Source organism: Cyprinodon variegatus, unplaced genomic scaffold (genome assembly GCF_000732505.1).
Source record: "Cyprinodon variegatus isolate N-32 unplaced genomic scaffold, C_variegatus-1.0 Scaffold234, whole genome shotgun sequence".
In the NCBI taxonomy this organism is placed as follows: domain Eukaryota; kingdom Metazoa; phylum Chordata; class Actinopteri; order Cyprinodontiformes; family Cyprinodontidae; genus Cyprinodon; species Cyprinodon variegatus.
In genome coordinates this window covers 945,721-963,553 of record NW_015150687.1, presented here as the reverse complement: position 1 = coordinate 963,553, position 17,833 = coordinate 945,721, and the positions used below count along the sequence as shown (strand labels likewise).

Here is a 17,833-nt window from a genome sequence, read left to right as displayed (position 1 = left end):
GTAAAAACAAAAGAACTCAAGAAAGGAAGAAATGACTGGATTATAGAGAAATTAAAGACTAAAAGCAGACAATAAAAGTAGGAAGCCATGACGCAAGACATGACATTTAATTAGATAGATACATATTCTGGGAACTCATGCATCAAATTCCATCTTCCGTGCAGTTTCCTGCACAGGGAAACTGCAGCTTGCAACAAATATGCATTTTTATTCGGGCAGTGATTTCCTTTACATGTTCTACAAAACGCTTTGGGGTGCCAGCACTGTTATAAAACAAAACAATGTAGCTTTAATCATCTAAAAGAAACAGGCTGAAAAAATATTGCCTGAATATTTGAATGAATGTATTTCTCCAAAAGGGGTTACTTATCTGTTATCTATCCCAAATGCTTTCCTGAAATTTCTCTGAGTTTTCTATCTTTTTGTGTTTCAACACTTTAATGCTGGTGGGTAATGGATTTATTACGCCCACGCTTCCATATTATTGTTTGATTTTCCGTTCCCGTCAGGGTTGAAGTGCAGGCCAAAATAAATACAGGTTCAGAGATTTCAGTTCATGGGGCAGACACCCTTGAGATATAAAGAACAATAGATGTTACCTGCCAATTTTTATTAATCCTTTACAGCATATTCTGCAGCTAAAATGTACTCAATAAAACTATTTACCAACAAATACACATCTTTATTCTCTGACAGTGCAAAAATTACAAATTTTCAGTCTTTAGGAATTTATTAAAAAACAGATGTTTTACTCCTCACTGCACTGATGTGTTTGTTCAAGTGTAGGACAGCCTGCAAGATGGCAATGGGAGAGTTGGAATTCTTGCAGAACAGACTGTTTAATCATTTGCTTGTTTTTTGCAGTCACTCCGAAACCCTCAGGCTGAAGAGTAGAAAACATAAACCTCCTGGGTCTGCACATGGTCATAGCTCATTGCTTCGTTCTCTCCCATCGTTCCTATCTGGTTTCTCCTCTGCTGGAACTCTGAACGCCACATAGGGGCACGTCCTGGAGTTCAGGCACACCAGCTTCTTCAGAGTGGCAGAGTTTACGATGTCGAAGCCGACTTTGCCTCCAAATGTGCTGGGCTTCCAGTATTCTGGAGAACATATGGGGTTTCCCAGGAGGCCTTTGAGGGAAAACGGAGCACCCATTTCCACCATGCTTTGTCCAAAGATGGCCCCCGGTCGAGTCTTCTCCAGCAGTAACCCAGGATAAAATTCAAGAGCGTCAATATCACCATAAAGCTCTTCAAGAGTGCTGGCTATCTCCTCGTTATCTGGAAAGAAATAACCAAACGTATCACTACACACATACAATGACATTACAATGTTATGTGACAGATCCAAACAATATCTAAGGTATCTGAAAAATAAACATGCGAGTAGCAATACTATAAGGTGGATCGTAGACTGCTTGGGATTTCTAAACTTCGGAATACTACAGTGAGCACTGTCAGGGCCATAGTCCGGAAGTTGAAAGAATATTATTTCACCATAAACCGACAATGACCAGGTCTGACCAGGATTTAATATAATTATCAGAACAGTTGTCAAAGAGCCAAAGACCACTTGTGGAGAGTTTTAGAAAGACCTAGAATTAGCAGGTACAATTGTTTCAAAGAAAACAATAAGTAGTGCTTTCAAACATGGCCTGTATGCAGCATGCACAATCACCATGCAAGAGTCCATTGCTGAAAAAAAAAAGCATGTTGAAGCTTGTTTAAATGTTCCTGCTCAGCATTTTGCACAGTCTCCCAGTATTTTACAGACAAACCTGTGTAATACTGGGAGAGTATAGTCTGGTCAGACCTTTGGATGTTTAGAGGTGGGAACATCATAGTGTGGGACTGTTTTCAGCTTATGGTACTGCAAACTTCAAATAATTAAAAGACGGATGAAAGGAAAAATGTAGAGACATTCTTGATAAAAATCTGCTGCCATCTACCAAGATGATGAAGATGAAACATGGGTGGACATTTCAGTAAGACAGTGATCCAAAATACTCAGCCAAGGAAACTCAATAGTTTCAAAGAAATAAAATAAAGCTGCTAGATTGGCTCAGCCAATGGCCTGACTTGAATCCAATAGAAAATCTATGGAAAGAACTAAAGATCAGAGTTCATAGAAGAGGCCCAAGAAACCCTTCAAGATTTGAAGACTGTTTGTGTGGAAGAATGGGCCAAATCCCACCTGAGCAATGCATGCAACTAATTTCTCCATACAGCAGAAATCTTGGAGCTGTCATTGTCAACAAAGCATTTTGTACAAAGTATAAAATAATTTCAGTAAGTGTGTTCAAAACTCCTTCGGTAGCACCTGTAGAAATATAATAACTAAAAAAATGGTGACGTGTTCAATACTTATTTCACCAGCTGTATCATAGACATTACTGGAAATGCATTCATAAGTCTTGAACTTTTTCACACTTTTTTCAGGACAGAACCAGAGACTTTAGAGTATATGGGGATTCCATGTGTTGGCAGAGCCAAAAAAGGGTCATAATGATGAACTGAAGGAAGGAAATGAAGTGTTTCATCACCCAGGAAAATATCTAGTCATAGGAAAGCCCATCTGGCATTTAAAGCTCACTGAGAACATGTGGAAGAAAGCGTACTGTCTAGATAAAAGCAACATGTAACCTTCGTTTCTTCATGCAAAAGCTTTTGTCTTGGAGAAGACATACTGCACATCACACTTAATTAGGGTTGGCCCGATAAAACGTTTTAATTTAGGATATGCTATAACAATATTGCAGCTTTGAGAATTGTCCGATATTAGCATGAATCCTATCAGCTGTTATTACTTAATTTATTCTGTAGGATGTTAAAAAAGGCTTGATCGATCAATTTTACTAAAACTAAAGAAAAGGAACTAAAGTCAACAACAAAAGGTATGAAAACAACTGCCCTATGTAAAATTAACCCATGAGTTACAGAATCTTTTAACAGAAGCAGAGTGTTTCTATCATCATTAAAATATCTGAGATTTTAGATGATAAAATCTGATAGTTTTTTTTGTCTAACATCGGGCCGACATCTGATATCAGTGTCCGATTGGGATATCCCTACCCTGAACACACTGTGTAACACTGTTGTGGCAGCTTTTTGCTGTGGAGATGCCCCATTTCAGTTGAGTTAAAGTAATGGGTGGAGATAAAAAGAGGAGCATTCATAAAGAAAATCTGTGAGGAGCAGTGAAGTACTTCAGACCAGACTTGAAGCCCATCTTCTAACAGGAAAAAGATCCTAAATGTTCAACCATAGCTACAATTAAATGGTTCAGATGAAGCCCATTTGTGTTTCAGCGGCTCTGTCAAAGTTTCCATCTAAATCCAAATAATCTAAATCTTATTTAATTTGAGTAAACTTGAGCTATTATGCAAAGAACTAGCGAAAATTTAATCCTACAGATATACAAAGACGATACATACATAAATAGATTGCAGACTAAATGTTGTTTGCAAATAATCAAAAAGAAAGCAGAACTTTCCTCCCATATCATGTATAGATAAAATTGGATTTTAATGATTAAGATTCCCATTAAAATAAGCTTAAATGCAAGGTTTTGATGGGTGAAATTGAAAATAGTTTTTTAAAGTGTTAAATCATTCACACAGCTAATCTTTTCTGATCCTCCCCTAAAACTGCTGTAAGAAAAAAGCTAAAATCTTGTCTTTTTTTTTGTGTGTGGCCTAACTAACCAACAGGTTATTTACCTTATTTTACATGTTATTCCTCTGAGAATATAGTGTCACTGGCCCTCTGAGCTTTCAAGGAATCTTTCAAAAATGAACCGATGAGCATTGCTGGTTTAGGTCAAACCCTTTCTGGCCTCGTAAAGTGAGCAATGCCGTTTTAAACACTCTCAAATATTTTGGACCCTTACTGTGGTGGCTGCAGTTTCTTTGGCCAAAAGTCTTTCCTGTTTGCAGAACTATTGGACATAGATCACATCCCAAAGCATCAATAAAAAGTGCATATTTCACTTACATAATCGGAGCATTAGAATTACTGACACAGTCATTAAGATGGTTTCATTGGAAGATGTTAAATCTATGCTTTCGCCATAAAGTAGATGCCTAAATGATTAGATTATGTGTATCTAATTAGGGAAAGTCAGAAGGTCAGATGGTGATGAGGCTGAAATAGAGAAAAAAAGCAGAGGTTTCTTTGACAGCTGTCGGAGACCCTCTGGTGGAGCTAAACTCGTTATTCTAAGGAGGAAACGTAGGTGTTGTGTAAGTACAAGAGTTGTTAGAAAATAATGAATCATATCTTATTAAGGAGATGGAAGCTGACAGCCAGTCATGGGTGACTACCCTTGAAACAAACTATCTGAATATATCCATCCCCTAAACCAGTGTTTTCTAAAAGAAGATCAGTGAACTACGAGCTTTATCCAGCTGTGGGTCTCTAGTGTTGATTCCCTCAACACCTCAGGCTCAGCCAATATGTAGCTGCTAAATGCAACTCCACTGAAGGGATGTGTTTTCTCCCTGTCTTTAATATCTAAACTCCTGCATCAAAAACTCTCTCAGCCTCAGTAATATTGAAGATTGGGTTAGAAAGATTAATACATGAATCCAACCATTTCTCTGCTGCTGAATTAAACTGCTCCTGTTCCAGCCAACCTCTGTAATTAAAGAGCCTAAATAAGATGAATTTAGAAGTTATGAGCATTCAATTTTAGATTCATTGTCATTTTGCCTTAGACTGGGCAACTACAAATGAATTAAAACAGCATCCCTGGTATTTACGTCTTTGTCACTAAAACTGTTTCTGCCTGATACTAATATCAAAGTTGTCATTAGAGTCTGGGGCTGCTGGTAACAGGTGTGACTGTGTTATCTAGCTGGCTCTAGGGCTGCTTAGCCTTTCAGCTGAAACAGGGCGTGATGCTGGAATGTAGGTAGTTAATGGTTCGACAAATCCCACCCGAAACCAGCTTAAACAGGCTGCACAGGGGTTCTGCTTCAGGAAGACTCATCATGCCCAGGAGGAAAACTTGTTTGAGCACAACCTTTGCAAGAGTGCAAGAGGGTGGGTTATGTAGGTTTACAGGGGGCAATAAGCAGTCCTTGACTCAACAAATAAGCCAGACATTCTCACAGAAAGCTGGAAATTCCATTCTTAATGTTCTGAGTCAGACCTGCGACAGCAGTGGTTTTTCTCACCGGTGAAGTCTCTGAACGACGTGTACGGCTCCAGGTTAAAACGCTTCCTGTACTCATTAAAAGGCTGGACCCGAAGCTGGCGCGACTCCTTTATTGTTCGCACGGCAACATTGGTGACAACAGAGTTCATGTTGTAGCCTCCACCGATCTGCAGGGAAAACATTTAAAGATGATGAGGCAATGTTTAAGACAAATGGTTTATTTAATTTAACAGAATCCGTTTCTGTTTGCATTTTTTGACACTCATGCCACATCTGCAGTAGCTACATCTATATGCTTGTTTTTCACCTTAAAGACTCAAAATACCTAAATTGAAAACATTTAGCAGCAAAATTTATTTTATTAATTTACATCAAAATCATTTACTTTTATAGAAACAGTTAATTTTTAAATTAGGAAAAAAAAGGGACTCCATTATCTTATTTCAAGTGCATATCTAATTATCCTATATTTACATGCTCAAATTAAGGGCAGTTGTTCTAAGAAATCTCCACTTAACTTTAGATAAGTTTTTGTAGTGCAGATCTAAATTGAAGGTAGAATGGGAGATGCATGTGCAGCTGATTAATGCTGAGCTCCTGAATGATCCTGTCCTGTCAATATATATAAGTCTCTGAAGATTTTATCAGACCATTTATTGAGCAAATAATTGAGGTAGTTCTGATAAAAAAAAGGTGGTCTAAATTGGTTTTTGCATCTTTTTTGCCCAAAATATTCACTCCCCGATCCAAATATTTAAAACCAACTTTTGGATCACTTCCATGGAGACCGGTGTATAAAATAAAGCACCAAGGCAAGCAGACAGTTTCCACTAACATTTGAGTGACACTTGATCCCTCTTAGGAGCCCAGTGAACTCCAACAGGAGGTGTAAGGATGCAACCTGTGCAACAGGTCTTGTGATAAAAATTCCTCTGTCCTCAATATCCACCGTGAATCATCTGCAGTATTATGAGAAGATGGAAGCAACTTAGCCACAAATCAGTGGGCAACGTAATCTGATTGAGCATGGCAAGCAGATGCTGTGGTTGATATAGATCAAGGACTTTTTGCAACTTCAATCTCTACAGACCTCTAAAGTTCCCAGCTAAGAGAAAAGCATAGAGAGTCTCATGGAAGAAGTTTCAACGGTGGAGCAGATGTATCCACAACATACATGAACAAATTTAATACATAGCACTGTGTGAGGTGGTGAAAGGCAAGCTGCCATGGGTTTCTAGAGCAGAACTCATAGCAAGAGATTTTGAACAATTCAATGCTCCCCACTTTCTGGAAACAGTTTAGACCTTGCCTTTTCCACTTTCTTCATGGCTGTGCAAACATCCATGAGGCATGGATAAGAAAGTTTGGTGTGAATGAGCCTGACTGGCCAGCAAAGAAATCTGACCTCAACCTCATAGAAAAACTTTGGGATAAACTAGAGCAGAAATTGAGAGCCAGGCCCTCTAACCAGAAATCAGTCTATGACATCACAAATGTGCTCCTGGGAGAACGGTCCAAAATTCCTCTTGTGAACAGCTTTTTCAGAAGAGTTCAAGTGGTTACAGCTGCAAAAGCAGGACCAATGTCATATTAGGAACTATGGGATATCACTTAAGTTCATTTGTGAGTCAAAGGGAGAGAAACCACTTAGCAATATACTGCTGCTGTACCTAGTAAAGAGTTCAGTGAAAGTTAAAAAAAGATCAATCAGAAATTATTTGCGAAAACTTTGCTCTTCTTATGCAATAAAACCTCCTAGAATCCACAAGCACGTACTTGGGCTTCCTCTTGTGTACTCAGATGCTTACTTAGGGCGTTGTCCTACATTAAGCGCCAGAATATCTTTCAACCATTTTTTTCCCTTTTACTTCCCTTGTTAAAATGTTATCATCTTTAAAGGACAATGCAGCAAAAAAGGGAAATGCAACACATCACTGGCTTGTGACCTTCCCACAATTGGAGATAAACTATAAGATTAGACATTTGTTACAACCATAACAGGCCTAAATCACCAAGATAATTGGCCCTCAGAGCTTCGGCATGTTAGTTGTAGATTGATACCTGGCCAGCAGGTTGCCGTGAGAAGGCATCCACCAGCTTCTCCACGCCATAGTGTGTGAGGACAGATGTGTTGAAGAGGAACTGCGAGTACGACAGTTCGTCCCCGTTAATGTGGAAGCTGTCAGGCATCAGGGGGTGCCAGTGATAGAGCTGGCTGAATTCCAGCGAGATCCGGTTCCCGTACTGAAACTGGGACTGAAACAGCAGGGAGGGATCAAACTTGAGCTTCAGTAGGTAGCCGCTGAGGTGCTGCACGTAATCCTCTATGACGATTCGTATGGTCTCACCTGGAAGACAGGGAGAGAAAACAACAACAGGGATAACATGAGGGTAAACTCATGCAGCAGGATGCTGAGTTAACATCAAATGAACGAACATAAACATTAAATATACAAACGTGACAAAAATTAGCTACTAGTAGAAAAACGTACGAAAATTAACCAAAACGTGAACGATTAAAAAGAAGACAAGGATGGTTTGATCATTTCTGCCATGGCTTTATCAGCTGAATAATTAGTCTTATGTTCTATACGTACATTTACTATATTAACTTAAAAAAATTATATTTGCAAACAAAGTAGATCCAATTAAAAAACAAGCCTGCTTGAATCTTACCCAGGAGCAGTAAAGCTTTCAAGACATCAGCTATTAACCCAGAGAGCTGCTTACAGCCACAAATTTGTCCATATAAAGACTGTGGAAGAAAGGCAGACTCATCTATTCCCAGCAAACCATTTTTTTTTAATTAATACAATTTCTTCATACTGGTTTGAAGGGCTCATCGTGCCTGAAAACTAGTCTGAAAACAAATGCTTTCTAGCCCAGAAGTGACCTTTAGCATGCTATGTTTATGCTGTAATATATTACACTGGTTCACCACTCTGCTTGCACACAACCCTGTGAACCGCATTCTGGTTCTTTTTGATCACTCTAATTAAATCACACCAAAATCTTTAGGTCTTTCTGCTTAGTCTATTTCCTACACATAGATGCTGTTTGCATCAGAGCTGTGGCCATTATAACAACGTTCTTCTTTCTCCTAGTAGTTTGTTCAGTAGGGGCAATTTGGAGGTGTTTGTCCTTCCCCCGAGCTGGTAACCCTATTTCTATCGGAGTGTAGGCGATATAAGTTGCTAGTCCAGTGCTAACATAATTAAGTTGTTGAACTGGCATTAGGGGTCTGCCGTACTTTTAAATCTCTCAAGACTAAACGCGCTACTTGTCACCACCAGGACGTTCCCAGGTGCAATTTAAAGACCTCTCCCAGGTCGTGCTGAAGCGATACCCATTTTGGCTTATTTTCTAATGTTAGAGTGAAATAATATTCTAGTGTAAAGGGAGGCTTAGCTGTTGAGCTAACTGAAGACCAGACATCAGCACAGAATGTCCAGCTCACCTATGATGATGAGGCGGGTGGTCTGGAAGAGCTGCTCGTCATCCCAGGTTGGGTGCTCTGCTTTCAGGACGTCACAGACTCTGTTATGCTCTCTAAGCCACAGCGTGGCATACAACCCCAAACCAGGGAGGAGCCCGAACACCTCCTGACCAATGGCCATCTGTCTCTCTGCAGGGATCCCAGGAGGGTAGCTCATCTTCACAGGAGCATCAGCTATGGTGGGGGGGTACATTTCTCCATTGATTATCTGGTGGAAAACAATAACATATTGTGAGACAAGATATATTTGGTTAATTAACTATGCTCTCTTATTTATGACAGTATATCCATTTAAAGAAGCCTGTTCAGCAGATTTCAAATGATATTGCTAAAAATTAGGATAAATAATAGGAAAACACCATTCCCTAGATTTAAAAAAAAGAAATCTATTTTGTTCTGTTTCATATGTAAAAGCAAAGAATGTTTCACCTGATATTTCATTTTTCCATCTTTAAAAAGCCTGAGCTTGTGCTGACGTCGCAAGTTGTCTCCATAAATGTGCCCCGCGTCGACCTGCGTGAATCACAGAACACAAAATAAAACAAAACAAAATTAAAATCCAAATGGAAGCAATTTTAACAAATGCCAGGCATTATCTGATTCACTTTATAAGTTACTAAACTTTCCAATGTGTTTGCTACTCCTGACAAGGCTCTCTAAAACGTATCTGATGCCAATGAAATTATATATTTTCTGTTTTTTCCTTCTCTACAAAGTTTTATTTTTATATTTTTTTGTTGGACTAACCCCATGCGATAAAGCCTTAGTGAAGCCCACACCCATGCTATTGTATGTCTTGAAGAACTGGTGGGTGAAGTGCTGAGCGAAGAAAGCAAACATAAGATTGGAGCCCTGAGGGTCGGGTCTGAATGTCCTTCTTTTCAGCAGCCTCTCAACCAACACCTCGGGGTCAGGGAGCCCATTTCTGCCTTGGCAAAATAAAAAAAAAAAATAAAAACACATTACTCACAGCCTAAACATGCATTTCCCCATAATGAATTATGTCACCAGTAGCAATTAAAAAAAAAGCCTCAGCTACATTCATTTTACAGTTTAAGGGGTACCAATAACTGATCCTTCTGTTATTAACAAGATAGTAATACTGTGGACTTTTCAGGGAAAGGAATTATTATCCTCTTAATAAATATGCTCAAATTAAAGCTTTTTCTTTTTACAGAATATCAGTCTGAGTTTATACTATATAGTAAAAGATGCATTATTTCTTGGCTTTTGCAAATCTTTACAAAAAACTGCAAGGGCAGAAAAGACATTATTATCATCCTTATATTAGTATCTTATTCAAGAAAACTAATATAGGTTCTGCAATACATATTATGATTCAATATACACTTTAACCCTTATAATATATAGTTTAGATATTAATAAAAAGATAATCTTAAATTTTTTTGTATTTGATTTTTATGTATTAAATCTGCTTTATTTGAGGTACATAAAAATATTTTATTTGACCTTATTTAATTTTACTTTAGTTGTTCTTTTAATAAAGTGCATTTAAATTAACACTGCATGCAAAATATAATTTTTCCGTAAAAAGATTTTACAAAGGGCATGCTTCGGCCCATGTACCGAGGCCTTAGTCCTCGAAGTGGGAGACCCAGGTCCGGGTCGCCCTTTTCTGCATGTCTCTCCCCCTTTCTCATACCCCCTTTCCTGTCAGCCTACTGTCGAAAAAAAAACAAACCACTAGTGCCGTAAATAAAAATAAAAAAATTTACAAAAACTTAATTAATTTTCAGTATAAGAGGCTAAGCATGAAATGGGATCAGTCGCATTGGAACAAATGTTGTGTGAGGTAATTTGTTGCCTATATTTTATTTTGAATTGAACAGTAACGTAAATATTGCTGTGATTATATTCTGTATATTGTTCAAGCTGTTTGTTTAAATTGCTAAAATTTGAATAAATATATTTTGGGGAAAAAAAACCTAAAGTAGACAAAAACTGTGATGGCTCACTATATGGTGATTCCACAACACTTTTTACAACAAATAATCAGCATTTGGGTAAATCATTGTGGGCAGAAGAGGAAATTACATTCCCAAACACATCAACAGATAAAGGAAAGTACAGGTATGAATACCAATAAGACTATTTTTGACAATCCTTATTGCCTACCTTTGACGCCCAGAGGCGTGGGGCAGTCCTCAGGAACAGGCGGCAGGATCCTGGTGTAGTAGCTGAGGTTGTAGTAGGACTCCCAGCTGAGGTAGCCATATTTTGAATTGAAAGTGGGAGGACTGGGAATCAAGTTGGACCTCACTATTTATAGAAGGAAAAGGGTTGGTTGAAAAAAAAAAAAATGACTGTGAAGGAATTTGTTTCAACTAGCTTCTGACCTGTTAGAACCAGACGCATGAGGGTGTCCCGTAAGAACGTGTTGTTGATAATGTCCCAGAGCCAGTGGAAGTGGGTGAGAATGTAGTGCACTACATCTGGACTAGGCTTGAGGAACTGACGCACCCGGGTCCATAATTCCGCTTTAATGGGGGGAGTTAGAAAGGGAGAAAAAGGAAGAAAAAACACTTTAGACTTGAATTCAGAACAATTGGGACTGAAGGGTGGAAATGTACTCCACATGGCCTAGTCATTATGACACAATCCACTGTGGTCTTTTACTAAACCTTAATGGCGGAGCCCACCCACATTTCTTTATTCACTGAGTTCAAGAACCGGTTAAACAATATGGCAGTTCATTGTCATTTCCGAACCACAAATCCTAAACCCTGCCTCAAAGAGCTTCAACTTACTTCCAACTCAGTAAAAATCCCAAACATAGTGTTTAAGTTCTTTAGATTTTGATCTAATTGGGGAAGGGCAATTAATTGCATTAGCATAATAATCGCAGTTTAAATAAATTCAATTTTCAAATTGTAGTGGCACGTTTTTTTTTTTTTCAGTTTTGGTCACATTACTTTTAACAAGTGTAAGACAGTAAATACATGTCTCCAGGTCTTTAGGTGGTGAGAATTACTTAAAGGGGGTTTGCTTCCTCTCAGAAGGAATAAGAGAGCTGCAGGCTGACCCATGCATGCAAGTACAGGTAAGCACTTTTCACCCAACAGTAACAGTAAAGTCCTGAACAATGGACAAAGCAAGCTTTAAGGGTCATGAGAAAACTGTAACCCTCGAATGAAATATATGCATGTTTGTGGTTAGTGGAAAGGAAGATCAAATTAAAACCAAAATAGTGGTTAAAAATAATTGCATTTCATATTTTTGGCAAAATTATTCAGCCCTAATTTAATTTCAGGAGAGTCTCTACTTTTGTGTAACTGTACCTGTGCTTAGTATACTGAACTCCATTGTTCCAGGGAAAACAATTCCAGAACAATACCTGAACCATGATTGAATGTGACAACTGGTACTTCAAAGTGCAAGCTAACTAGCTGATATGTAAGACGGAGCATGTTATGGTCTTTCCCGATACTCTAAGGAAGAGTTCTGAAGAGAAGCAGAATGCTTTTAATCTGACAAGCTAAACATCTTCCAAACCTTGTGGTAGATAACACTTATAAACCTAATGTCCTTTTTAAGGAGTGGAAATTCTGTTATGAAAAGAACATTTCTGATAACGCAGACATATGCCTTCTGCAGTGATGTGATCATCTATAAACCATAACTCTACGTCAGGAGCCTTGAAATTTAAGCTTCTCTAACATCACTTACTGAGAATAGTTATTTTCCTGCAGCTTTTTAAAAAATCTAATTAGTTAAAGATCAATTTTACTCAAGCATAAGTAGAAATATGCTTTAATAAATTTTCTTATTTTTAATCTAATATGTGTGGGGTACCTCAAGGCCCCATTCTGTTTTCTTTAGATATGCTTTCTTTGAAATTAACAAGAATAAAACGTAAATCGTTATATCTGAATGATCATATCTCCTAACCTGCAGCTGATTCATTTTGCACTTTTCCATTTACAAAACTCAGCTTCGATAGGCAGATCTGCTCAGAAGTAAAGAGCTTTTTGCTGCTAAGGACCACATTCCATCCATGTACTTTAGAAAAACAAATCCCTGCTTTGATTACATCTTGGCTGGATCCAAGCGCATCTCTATTTGTTGGTTTTGATAAATCATCTATATATCAGATGATACTTGTACAGATAGATCACACTTCTGCTGGCCTGTCTGCCCTCGCTTTCTGTTCATTTTTAGAATCCAAGTTAGGATTTGAATTTAAGGCTATGGGAAAATATTTTCATCTAACCTGTGTCACCATTATGCCCCAGTAAGAACTCTAGGGTCCAGAAGTCAACCACTGGTGCAGAGCATTTTTTTTTTTTTAAATACAAGTGTCAAAACAGAGGAACTACCTGCCTTCAACTATCACAGCTATAAACACTGATGATTTATGAGACTGTTGATCATTTCATGGCTAATTAAAAAACCCACCTCTATTTTCTTTATTTTAGTTTTAGTTAAAAATAACATCTTTCGCTTAACTTTATAGATGTGCATTTGTGTCATTTTTGTGTAAAAGAACTAAAGTATCACAGCTTTATTACAGGATCAGTAAAGGTGGTCCCTGACTAAACTCACAAACCCCTTCCTGTTATTGTCATACTATCTCCATGTTTTGCACGTCATCTTTTAAAAATCAAAGTTTAATATTGTGAGCACGACCTGAAAAAACGTTATTAGAGCGTGTCCACTGATTCCTTTTATTTCATAAGGGATCATTTCAGTCCTCTCAAGCTGTTCATCCTGTGCAGTCATGCTGTCTATTTCAAATGACCTGCTGTATTTTTCTGAGCAATGCATAAGTGTGTTGTTTTGGTGAGATACACAAACCATGGCCATAGTTATTGAAGTCTAAATAATCCATAAACTTGTTTGCAACTAATTTGAACAGCAATAAATAGTTTTATGAGTAAAATGATAAAAAAAAAATCCTAATTACTGCATTACATAGGTTTAACACTGCAATGCATGTGTCAAGGAAAGTACAAACAAATTATGATTTGGTGCAGTATTTTTGAGATATAATAGCAGCTTTCTTAGTCAAGTTCTCCACTACCAAATGAAAAAGGTAGTAAGGTGGGAAGGTGGTATAGCATCAGGACTAGCCATTGGTCAGCAGATTAGGAGCTTAAGATAGTTGAACCTCAATATTTACGTGCTGTTTAAAGAAATAACATAATTTTTTTTTAATTGTTAGCGTTTGCTCAAACTGTTTTTTTCCCTTACTTATATCAGTTATAATTGTGAGCTCTGCCATAATGACCATCATTAGATTTAAAGCTAAAGGGGGATCCCCAAAGTATGGGGTCTGGTGCACTTCAGAAAAGAAAAGCTGTCATGAAAAAACATGTGGAAATAATAATGAGAAATCTCAACACATCAGCCAGGATGGTAAAGCTTTGCCGAAAATTACTCTTCCAACAAGAGGGCAGCCAAAAGCAAACCTCCAAGTTAGTGGCAAAGTCAATGTAAGTAAATGACCCTCACTGCTCTAATCTCAACCTCACAGAATATTTGTGGGCACAGCTAGAAACCAGTGTTGGAGACCAAGGTCTCCTACAAACTTATTTCAATTTTAACTGTTTTTTCTTTTTTTTTTTTTTGAAGAAGAAGAAGAACTGAGCTGAAATTTTTGTCAAACTTGTCAAAAGATATCCATATCCACACATTTAGCACCACCCCTCTCATGTAGAACTTCTTTAATCTTTTATTCCTTATTGTCATGGTTTTGGTTCTGTTCAAATTTTATCTCAGAGTTTTCACTTGTCTTATTTCCATTCTTGTGTTGTGGTTATTTTTGATTGTATTTGAGTTCTTAGATATTTCTTGTTTGTGTCAGTCTCTTTCCCTAGCTCCCTTCTGGCCTCTATTCATACCTACTCCCAATCTACTAATTATCCTGGTCTTTGTTTCTCTCTCTCATATATTCACCTCCTGTTCAGTCACTCTTTGCTGGTTTGTCCTCATTTCTTTTTCCCATGCAAAGTTAAAGGTAATTTTTACACATGGTATATACATCAGGTCTGATTGGTGACCACAGCGGATGGGTGTTTTGCAGTAATGAGAAGCAGACCAGTTCAAAGCAGCTGAGTAGAAACCTCTGGAGAAGAAATCAACAGACAAACCTATGATCCAGCTGCTCTTCTGCTGGGTGTTCCAAAAGTTTTTCAAAATATTTGGTCTAGACAAGGAACCTTAACTCTGTAAGCCAAAAGCTTTGTCACAATATTACAAGAATCCATTGTTATTTTTTTAAGGGTCCTTTTGAGAAAGGAAGGCTTCAAATTCCTTAGAAGTGTAATAATACAAGAGGAAATGAGAGAGTTAGGATGTCTTTAAGGATGAGGGGACTCACGGATTGTGCAGTTTTGTCCGTAGTAGCCAGTGTGAGTGCAGTCACATTCGTACTTGTCCTGGCCGTGGCGCACACAAACACTCCAGTGTTGACAGGGCAGATAACAGCATGGGTTCACTGTGGAAACGGAAGGAAAACGTCTAAAAAAAACAACCTCTGGTCGAATAGTGAAAGTGGATCAAACCAAGATTATAAACAGATTTTCTACACACTCTCATCACATCACACCACCATCATGTGCTGTTAGAAATATTTAGCTTTAACAAAAAAATAAATCTGTTCAAGGAAAAGATGTATGAAAAATCAAGTGCAAACGGGTCGAATATGTGGTTGATACTTTACTGAACCACCCTTTGAATCCAATCCAACTTTTAGTCCTCTTGTTTACATGAATACCATCAACTTTAGAGAATCAAATTCTCAGGAAATAAGGTCCAGCTGTCCTTGTAGGATTTTTCCAGTAATTTTTTTTTTTGTTGCATTAGGTGAAGCCATAATTTTCATAATTGTGGTAACAGCTCTACTCCCTATTTTTCGTATATATATATATATATATATATATATATATATATATANAGGGGGGCGAAAACCAGACTGGAAAGGCTCGTAAAGACTGTTGAGGGCAAGAAAGGTGTGGAGTTGAGCAGACACAGTTTTTTCAAGTATTTTAGAGATAAAGGGAAGATTAGAAATGGGACGAAGATTATTAAAGTTAGCGGGATCAGAACCAGTTTTGAAAAGTGAAGGAACAATACCAGAAGAGAGTGAGGAATGAATAATGGAAGTAATGTAGGGGAGGAGGGAGGTAAGACAGGTTTTGACCAGAGCTGTGGGGAGGGGGTCAAGAGAACAAGTAGAGGACTTGGATTTTCGAATGAGGTCAGAAATTTCAGTAGTGGGCAGTAGGAAGGAGGAGAATGACTGGCTGTGGGGGAGGGGCGGAGAGGAAGTGGGAGGCAAGGCGGTCATATGTAAATGTGTAAATATTAATTAGAAATCTCAACACATTAGCCGGGAAGGTAAAGCTTAACTGAAAATTAATTATCCAACAAGAGCCAAAAGTGTACTTCCAAGTTAGTGTCAACGTCAAATGACCCTCACAGCTCTGATCTCAGCCTCACAGAATATTTGTGGACACAGCTGGAAACCAGTGTTGGAGACCAAGGTCTCCTACAAACTTATTTCAATTTTAACTGTTTTTTCTTTTTTTTTTAAGAAGAAGAAGAAGAAGAAATGAGCTGAAATTTTTGCAAACTTGTCAAAAGATATCCATAAAAGAAGAAGAAGAAGAAGAAATGAGCTGAAATTTTTGCAAACTTGTCAAAAGATATCCATAAAGTTGGCCATTAAAAGGCTGTGTTCACACATTTAGCACCACCCCTCTCATGCAGAACTTCTATAATCTTTTATTCCTTATTGTCATGGTTTTGGTTCTGATTAAATTTTATCTGAGAGTTTTCATTTGTCTTATTTCCATTCTTGTGTTGTGGTTATTTTTGATTGTATTTGAGTTCTTAGATATTTCTTGTTTGTCCTCTTGTGTCAGTCTCTTTCCCTAGCACCCTTCTGGCCTCTGTTCACACCTGCTCCCAATCTACTAATTATCCTGGTCTTTGTTTCTCTCTCTCATATATTCTCCTCCTGTTCAGTCACTCTTTGCTGGTTTGTCCTCATTTCTTTGCCCCCCCCCCCTTGTTGTAAGTATTCCTGGTTCTCTATTTTTGTGGATTCTGAGGATTTATATTTTTTGATTTTTGCTTCTTTTAACCTTTTGTTATTAAACCTTCAAGTAACCAACTCAAGCTTTTGTGTCTGCATCAGGGTCCTGTCAAACCTCCACCCCCACTGTGACACTCATCTTCCCTCCATTCTGTCCTCCATTTTTTCCCATGCAAAGTTAAAGGTAATTTTTACACATGGTATATACATCAGGTCTGATTGGAGACCACAGCGGATGGGTGTTTTGCAGTAATGAGAAGCAGACCAGTTCAAAGCAGCTGAGTAGAAACCTCTGGAGAAGAAATCAACAGACAAACCTATGATCCAGCTGCTCTTCTGCTGGGTGTTCCAAAAGTTTTTCAAAATATTTGGTCTAGACAAGGAACCTTAACTCTGTAAGCCAAAAGCTTTGTCATAATATTACAAGAATCCATTGTTATTTTTTAAGGGTCCTTTTGAGAAAGGAAGGCTTCAAATTCCTGAGAAGTGTAATAATACAAGAGGAAATGAGAGAGTTAGGATGTCTTTAAGGATGAGGGGACTCACGGATTGTGCAGTTTTGTCCGTAGTAGCCAGTGTGAGTGCAGTCACATTCGTACTTGTCCTGGCCGTGGCGCACACAAACACTCCAGTGTTGACAGGGCAGATAACAGCATGGGTTCACTGTGGAAACGGAAGGAAAACGTCTAAAAAAAACAACCTCTGGTCGAATAGTGAAAGTGGATCAAACCAAGATTATAAACAGATTTTCTACACACTCTCATCACATCACACCACCATCATGTGCTGTTAGAAATATTTAGCTTTAACAAAAAAATAAATCTGTTCAAGGAAAAGATGTATGAAAAATCAAGTGCAAACGGGTCGAATATGTGGTTGATACTTTACTGAACCACCCTTTGAATCCAATCCAACTTTTAGTCCTCTTGTTTACATGAATACCATCAACTTTAGAGAATCAAATTCTCAGGAAATAAGGTCCAGCTGTCCTTGTAGGATTTTTCCAGTAATTTTTTTTTTTGTTGCATTAGGTGAAGCCATAATTTTCATAATTGTGGTAACAGCTCTACTCCCTATTTTTCGTATATATATATATATATATATATATATATATATATATA

At 37.9% G+C, this 17,833-nt stretch overlaps 1 protein-coding gene across 1 annotated transcript in view; it reads right to left on the bottom strand.

Annotated features, from left to right (window-relative positions):
- Nucleotides 1-17,833, bottom strand: part of LOC107088990 (prostaglandin G/H synthase 1-like) — a 21,536-nt gene continuing 3,703 nt past the window's right edge. The window contains exons 3-11 of the mRNA XM_015381489.1: nt 17,259-17,375; nt 11,011-11,151; nt 10,790-10,933; nt 9,401-9,582; nt 9,083-9,166; nt 8,615-8,861; nt 7,219-7,505; nt 5,177-5,324; nt 1-1,280 (exon numbers count right to left, since the gene is read on the bottom strand). Of these exons, the coding sequence (XP_015236975.1) occupies nt 925-1,280; nt 5,177-5,324; nt 7,219-7,505; nt 8,615-8,861; nt 9,083-9,166; nt 9,401-9,582; nt 10,790-10,933; nt 11,011-11,151; nt 17,259-17,375 (1,706 nt within the window). The 3' untranslated portion in view covers nt 1-924. The remainder of the gene's footprint in view (nt 1,281-5,176; nt 5,325-7,218; nt 7,506-8,614; nt 8,862-9,082; nt 9,167-9,400; nt 9,583-10,789; nt 10,934-11,010; nt 11,152-17,258; nt 17,376-17,833) is intronic.